This window comes from Arachis hypogaea, chromosome 16, assembly GCF_003086295.3.
Source record: "Arachis hypogaea cultivar Tifrunner chromosome 16, arahy.Tifrunner.gnm2.J5K5, whole genome shotgun sequence".
Taxonomy (NCBI): Eukaryota; Viridiplantae; Streptophyta; class Magnoliopsida; order Fabales; family Fabaceae; genus Arachis; species Arachis hypogaea.
Window position 1 is genome coordinate 33,481,649 of NC_092051.1, and position 7,893 is coordinate 33,489,541.

At 38.1% G+C, this 7,893-nt stretch overlaps 1 protein-coding gene across 1 annotated transcript; it reads left to right on the top strand.

Moving 5' to 3' along the window:
* Positions 1-1,723: 1,723 nt before the first annotated feature.
* On the top strand, positions 1,724-4,516 carry LOC112756960 (uncharacterized). The gene is made up of 5 exons (XM_025805563.1): positions 1,724-3,180; positions 3,313-3,712; positions 3,809-4,061; positions 4,173-4,229; positions 4,497-4,516. The coding sequence occupies exons 1-5, from the start codon at positions 1,724-1,726 to the stop codon at positions 4,514-4,516; spliced, it is 2,187 nt and encodes a 728-aa protein (XP_025661348.1).
* Positions 4,517-7,893: the final 3,377 nt, after the last annotated feature.

A 7,893-nucleotide genomic window follows, 5' to 3' on the forward strand; every position in this document is an offset into this window, starting at 1 on the left:
GATATTCATTCGTTCTTCAACTTGATGAATGTGATGATCCGTGACACTCAGCATCATTCTCACCTATGAACGCGTGACTAACAACCACTTCCGTTCTACATGCAAACAAGCTTGAATGCATATCTCTTGGGTTTCTAATCTAAGATTGGAACCTTCGTGGTATAGGCTAGAATTAATGGTAGTCATTCCTGACATCCGGAACGTCTAAACCATGGTTGTCAAACTCACGAGTTAACTCGTAAACTCGTACGAGTTTACGAGTTTAGGTAGTGAAATCGAGTTGACTCGGACATAAACTCGTTTCTGGGTAGACTCGGGTTGACTCGGCTAGACTCGGATAAAATCGTGCAAACTCGCGAGTTTGCTAGCGAGTCAGCGAGTTTAATTTCGTTCCCCATTTTCGCCAAAACGGCGTCGTTTTGGCCCAGAAAAAAAAAACCCTACAGAAAGCGGCTAACCCAAACCCGCAACCTAAACCCACACCCACTAATGAAGGAGTGAACCCTAGTGAGTAGTGACTCCCTCAACCAAACCCTCACGGCCAGCCTCCCTCACTCGTCACACCCTCCAGCTCCACCATCTAATGGTGGCGTTGTCTGCGCCGCCACGCAGAGGCCCGACGCCAGAGTCCAGACGGACCCGTCGCCTTCTCACCTCCCCTCGCCTCATCCCTCGTCCCCTACCGCTCACCCACGCAGCGTCGCGGAGCCCAGTGAAGGACCACCACGCAGAGTCGCAGTCTCGTAGATCCCACCAGGCCACCACCACGCAGAGTCGCACAGCGCCAGAGCCCACCACCAGTCCACCACGCTGTTTGCCTCCCCTCCCCTGTTCTGCCCTCGTCAGCCTTGTTCTGTTTTTCTTCACTGAACTGACTGAAGCACTGCCGATCTGCTTCAAGTGATAAAGTCTGCCCATCTCCAAGGTAATTTTGTTAAACTAATTCAAATGCTAACAATTTTGGTTGCAATTATTCAATTCTGCAAATTTATTAAGGCCCTGATCTGTGTTTGATCTGTAAAAAAAAATTAATGTGTCAAAAAAACTGATGCTGCTTGCCTGCTTCTGTAATCTGTACTTCATGCTTCATGCTTCAATCATGGTTAAAATGTGTGGATAGTGCTTCTGCTATATATTTTTTTTTTCTTTTGTTTTCTGCTTCTGTTATGTAGTTATGTTTAGTCTTTAGTTTACTAAAATTCTGAAGTCTGAATTAGTGAATTGAAACTCTCAAGTCTGAATTGTTAGTTAGTGTTACTGACTAATCTGACTTACTGTGTTAGTTTAATTGAAAGTCTGAAGTCTGAATTGTTAATTTAAATGAAAATGTATCTGTTGTGTGATAAAGTGAGTATTGGAGTATTGGTGGTTGACTCTGGTTGCCATTGTTTTAATTTGTTTATGCTTGATCATATTGATGACCTCAAAGGGGGTTCATATGACAATGAGAATGGACTTTTGGGTTAACTCATAACTGGGTGGTATATTATTCCGAATCACAAAAGTATTGCTTGTTGTACTACATTTGGAATGATGATTATTGATTAAGTCTTATGATGCTGAAAATTTTTCATCTTTTAAACATTATTGTTGTAAGTGTAGCTGAAACTAGTGTTAGTTATGAATTTAGTTAGTGGATAATCTGAATCTGAATTTAGTTAGTGGATAATCTGAGTCTGAATTTGTTGTTTGGGTTGTTGATTTTTAGGGATAAAAATACAAAATGTCTGAGAATGTTGGTTCAGGGACAGGGTCTTCGCTTCCTAGTGTTCCTAGACCTACACCTGCTGTTTCTAGGAGAAAAAATGCAACTGGAAATAGAAGTGATATAGGATGGAAACATGGGATTGATGTTCAAGGCAATGGTAAAAAAGTGAAGTGTAATTATTGCTCAAAGACTATAAGCGGAGGGATTTATAGATTCAAGCATCATCTTGCCGGTACTAAAGAGGATTCAGAACCTTGTGCTTCAGTACCTGAAGAAGTGAAGGCTGTGATGTTGAAAGTCTGTGTGGAGGCTAAAGAAGCATCATTGAAGAAGAGAAGATTCAGTGATGATGAGGATTATCCTGAACAAACAGAAAAGGAGAAGGACAATTCTCAACAAAAGGGGAAAGATATTCGCAACTTTGTCACAAAAGGAAAAGGGGCTCAAGTTCAATCAACAATAAATCAAATGATGAAGAAGGATCTAAAGGAACAATGTGATCAACAATGTGCCATATTTTTCCATACAAGTGCTATTCCTTTCAATGTTATTAAGAATCCCAAATTTTTAAAGTTTTGTGAGATGGTTGGGAGATATGGAATTGGCTACAAACCCCCTTTTTACCATGAGTTAAGAGAAACCCAATTAAAGAAAGCAGTGAACAATGTTGATGAAATGCTTACTGAATTTAAAGCAGAGTGGAAGAGAACTGGTTGTTCAATCATGTCGGATGGATGGACTGATAAAAAAAGGCGTAGTATTTGTAATTTCTTGGTGAACAGCCCTAAAGGAACAGTTTTTCTTTATTCATTGGACACTTCTGACATCTCAAAAACAACAGATAAAGTTGTCAAAATGCTAGAAGATGCCGTAGAATTTGTTGGTGAAGAGAATGTAGTCCAAATTGTTACAGATAATGCTGCTAATTATAAGGCTGCTGGAGAAAGAATGATGGAGACTAGAAAAAGTTTGTATTGGACACCATGTGCTGCACACTGCATAGATTTGATATTAGAGGATTTTGAAAAGAAGCTAAAGGTGCATGAAACAACCATAAAAAAGGAAAGGAAAATCACCACTTTTATCTACTCTCGGAGTATGCTCATTAGCATGTTGAGGAATTTTACAAAGGGAAAGGACTTGGTTCGGCCAGGTGCCACAAGATTCGCCACTGCCTATTTGACTCTCAGTTGTCTTCATGATAATAAAGGACTATTGATGACTATGTTTACTTCTGCTGATTGGAAGACAACTAAGGTTGCATCAACACCTGAAGGAATAAGAGTCCAAAACATGGCCTTGGATAGTAGGCTATGGAAGAATATTGTCATATGCCTCAAGGCTGCTGCTCCTCTCATTACAGTCCTTCGCTTGGTTGATTCAGATGAAAAACCAGCCATGGGTTTCATCTTTGAAGGCATGAGAAACGCCAAAGAAACAATCAAGACTAACTTCGGTTGTGTTAAAAAGAGGTAATCTTGAGTCTTGACTAATTGAAAGATTTAATATTTGATTATCAATGTATCATGTTACCATGTTTTCTTCTTATATTCAGTTATTTATTTAATTTTCTTATTTTTATTCATTTGCATTGTTATTGTTAGTTACGAACCTATATGGGAAATTATTGATGGAAGGTGGGAAAGTCAATTGCATAGACCATTGCATGCAGCTGCGTATTATCTTAATCCTCATTATCACTATGAACCAAATTTCATGGTTGATGATGCTGACATTAAGATTGGTCTATATAGTTGTTTGAAAAAACTGGTTCCTAACCAGGAAGAAAGGAAAAAGGTTGGTCTACAGCTTCCTGACTTTCATTATGCTAGAGGCCTCTTTGGTAATGAAACTGCAAAGAGTAGTAGGAAGACCATGCTACCTGCTGAGTGGTGGGACTTCTATGGAGATAGTTGTCCAGAACTAAAGAAGTTTGCTATCCGAGTGCTAAGCTTAACTTGTAGTTCATCTGGTTGTGAGCGTAATTGGAGTGCATTTGAAATGGTAATTCCTTATTCCTTACTTCCTTAGAACTATTCATTATTTATTTTAATTTTAATTTTTATATTTTTATTAACTATTGGCACTATATGTTTGTAGGTTCATACAAAGAGAAGAAATCGATTGCATCAAAAGAAAATGAATGATTTAGTGTATGTGATGTATAATTTGAAGTTAAAGGGCAAGCAAATTAGAAAAAGTCCAGAACTTGAATTTGATGCAGTGCATTCTGATGATGAGTGGATAACTGAGGATGTTAATGAAAATATTGCTGAAAGTGTTGAGCATTCTCACTTGCCAACGAATGACAATACTAATGATGATCCAAATAGTAATGAATTTGCTATTCCAGGTATGAATAGTAATGAATTCAACATGGGTGAGGGAGGTGAGAATGAGTTTATTGGGGATCCACAACAAAATTTAATAGAGGAAGAAGATGAACATGTGAATGATGATGAAGATTTTGTTGGCCGTGTTGAACCTGAGGCTGAAAGAAATGATGTTTCTGATGATGATGGTGAAGATGATGATGTTGATGCCATGGAAGATGAAGATATTGGAGGATTTGAGTTTTAGAGTTTATTAGAAATTTAATTGTTGCTTTGTTGTTTTCTTTTGTGTTTTGGTTATGTCTTATGAACCTTTGATTGTGTAATTGTGTGTTTTATGTTGAACTAGATAAATACTTGTGAAGGATTTAAATGTGTGATCCAAAGTACTTGTTGTAACTTGTAATTTTAGTATTAGGTTAATTTATTATGTGTTTTGATGTTGAAATTGTTAGGTTTGAATGTCTATATCTGAGTAAATATATATTATACATGATATATATATATATATATATATATATATATATATATTTTTAAAATGTATAATAGGTAAACTCGTACGAGTCTACGAGTCGAGTCTAGGTCAGCTCCACGAGTTTACCTAGACTCGTGAGTTTGACAACCTTGGTCTAAACCTTGTCTGTGGTATTCTGAGTAGGATCTAGGAAGGAATGACTGTGACGAGCTTCAAACTCGCGATTGTGGGGCGTGTGACAGACGCAAAAGGATCAATGGATCCTATTCCGACATGATCGAGAACCGACAGCTGATTAGCCGATGTTGTGACAGAGCATCAAGACCATTTTCACTGAGAGGACGGGATGTAGCCATTGACAACGGTGATGCCCAATATAAAGCTTGCCATGGAAAGGAGTATGAATGATTGGAAGAAGGCAATAGGAAAGCAGAGGTTCAAGGGGAACAAAGCATCTTCATACGCTTATCTGAAATCCACCAATGAATTACATAAGTATCTCTATCTTTATTTTATGTTTATTTTCATCACCTTAAACTCCATAACCATTTGAATCTGCGTGACTGAAATTTACAAGATGACCATAGCTTGCTTCAAGCCGACAATCTCCGTGGGATCGACCCTTACTCACGTAAGGTTTATTACTTGGACGACCCAGTACACTTGCTGGTTAGTTGTGCGGAATTGTGACAAAGTGTGATTCACGTTTGAGAGCTCCAAGTCTTTGGCGCCATTGTTGATGATCACAATTTTGTGCACCAGTATGGTAGATACGAGTTAGGGTCATATGGAGGTGAATGGTGGTATGAGGCATGTGAGTATGGTGGAGGGCTATGTTGAGGAGGGGGATCATATGCATATGATGATTGTGGTTGACAATCACAATGAGGGTCATCACATACATTAGATTGGCATGCATCAAGATTTGAATTGTACCCATAAGAGGCCGGAGGAGGTTGTTACCAAGAAGGTTGTCCATAAGCTTGGGGCTCCTCCCACCTTTGATCTCCAAATCCTTGATGCACATCCCCATTGAAGCTTCCATTTCCTACAATATAGTTGTAACCATGCTCATAGCCAAAAGGATGAGAATTCATAGTGAAAGAGAAAATAAAAACAAAGACTAATAAGAAATAAAGAGAGCGAAATTCTACACTAGCAAAAACTAACAAACAAACCAAAATTCAAGCTATTCACAATATATACAATAGCCAATACCATAGCAGCATTGCTATTCCCTAGCAACGGCGCCATTTTGATGAACGAGATTTGTTGTGATGGTATAGAATTTCTCAAAATTAATTCTCGTTGCAAGTATATTCTACACCAACAAACAATTCTCACATCAAAAATTTTGGTTGTCACAAAGAACAAACCCCAAATAAGAATTAACCGAAGTATTTAGACTCTGGGTCGTCTAACAAGGAATTGCAATGAAGTGTATGCTTATTGGCTCTGAAGGAACAAAAGGGGTATGATTGATAAAGGGGCAAGGAAGTAAATGGACAAGAATTTAAATGACAAGAAGAGTAAATCAAGCAAGTAACTAAAGAAAGCAAGTAATAAAGGGAGACATTCATGGCAAAGATTGAGAATATAGGCTTTCTATCCTAGTCATACAATGATTAATTCACCTTATTTAGTTAACTCCAACAAATGGAAGAAGGCATCATGTTATCTTCACATAGGGAGAACGTCAAACAAGACTAATCAATCATATCACAATGATAAACAAGAATTTATCTTATTACGTCATCCCCGATGATGGAGGAAAGTATCATGTTATCCTCATACACGGTGAAAGTCTAATAAGACTAGCTAATCTCAATCCAAAAGTCTCAATCACCTACTAATTGAATTAGCAAGAGATTAGAGTCAATGGAAATCATACTAGCTAAAAACTCTAGATCACCAACATAAGTTGGGTTTTCATGACTCAAGATTGCCTAATTACTCTTTCCAAGCCAAGAATGCTCAAAATCTACTCTAACATTCAACCAAGCATTTTGTCAAACACTTGGAAGGCATAAAAGGAAAGCATAATAAATGACAAGAAATAGTAAAATCTACCAACTACAAATTGCAAGGAGACAAGATCAACAACTCGAATTCACAATAAAAGACATCAAACATCAATTACATTAATAGAAAATCCAAATACAACAAGTGTTCATCAATCCTAAACAAAGAGGCATGAAAAGGAAAATTAAGAAGAGGGAACAAGAAGATCACATCACTAGAGCATGAAAATGTAGAAGAAACAAGATGAAAGCAAGGAATTAAACATGGATATATGATGCAATTAATCCTAGGAACCCTAATTCTAGAGAGAAGAGGGAGCTTCTCTCTCTAGAAACTAAGCTACATGATGCAAAAACTTCAAACAATTGCTCTCCCCTTGCTTGGACTTCAATTCTGCATGAAATACACTCAGAAACAAGTTGGATTTGGGCCTGGGCAGCTCAGAAATCGCCCCCAGCATTTTGCCTTTAAGTGGGTCACGTGTGAGTATCGGCGCGTACGCGCCATGTGCGCGTGCACGTCGATTGGCTGTTTCTTCATCCGCGTATACGCGTCATGTACGCGTGCGCGTCTCTATGTGAAGCCACTTCTGTGCGCGCGCGCCTTGTACGCGTGCGCGCCCATCGATGCATTCCCAATTCTTATTTCCTCATGTATTCTCCACTTTGTATGCTTTTCTCCTTATTTCTTCCATCCAATACTTGCCTTATGAACCTTAAATCACTCAACAAACACATCAAGGCATCGAATGGAATTAAAGTGAATTAAAATCACCAATTTAAGGGCCTAAAAAGCATGTTTTTACACTTAAGCACAATTCAAGGGAGAATTACAAAACCATGCTATTTCATTGAATAAATGTGGGAAAAGGTGATAAAATCCCCTAAAATAAGCAAAAGATAAACCACGAAATTGGGGTTTATCACACACACCTTCTAATTATTTGGTCAGCACTACATCTCCACAAATATAGGTCATCCCATATGTAATATTTGGACTCATTTTTAAGCTTGTCCTTTTGATGCTTAGAAAAATTAGGAGGAAAGGTACGACTGACCAAATAATTAGCTATGGGTACATACCAAGGAACCACCTCAGATATTACTTGCAAGCTATCAAGTAGAAATGCATCATTGATAGGAGTGGAGTTACTTTTAATATGTTCTAGGCGACTCAAGTGGTCCGCCACCGAATTTTGGGAACCACTCCTATCTTTAATCTCTAAATCAAATTCTTGCAATAACAATATCCAACAGATTAACCTTGGTTTAGACTCTTTCTTAGCTAACAAATACTTTAAAGCCGCATGGTCTGAATATACTACCACCTTAGTTCCAAGTAAATAAGCTCGGAAT

What these genes read in the sequence shown, in the direction of transcription:
- LOC112756960 (XM_025805563.1), top strand. Translation starts at nt 1,724, where the DNA reads ATGTCTGAGAATGTTGGTTCAGGGACAGGGTCTTCGCTTCCTAGTGTT. An exon ending in TTCGGTTGTGTTAAAAAGAG is followed by an intron (nt 3,181 to 3,312) that starts GTAATCTTGAGT and finishes TGTTATTGTTAG; the next exon opens with TTACGAACCTATATGGGAAA. An exon ending in TAATGAATTTGCTATTCCAG is followed by an intron (nt 4,062 to 4,172) that starts GTATGAATAGTA and finishes ATGATGATGAAG; the next exon opens with ATTTTGTTGGCCGTGTTGAA.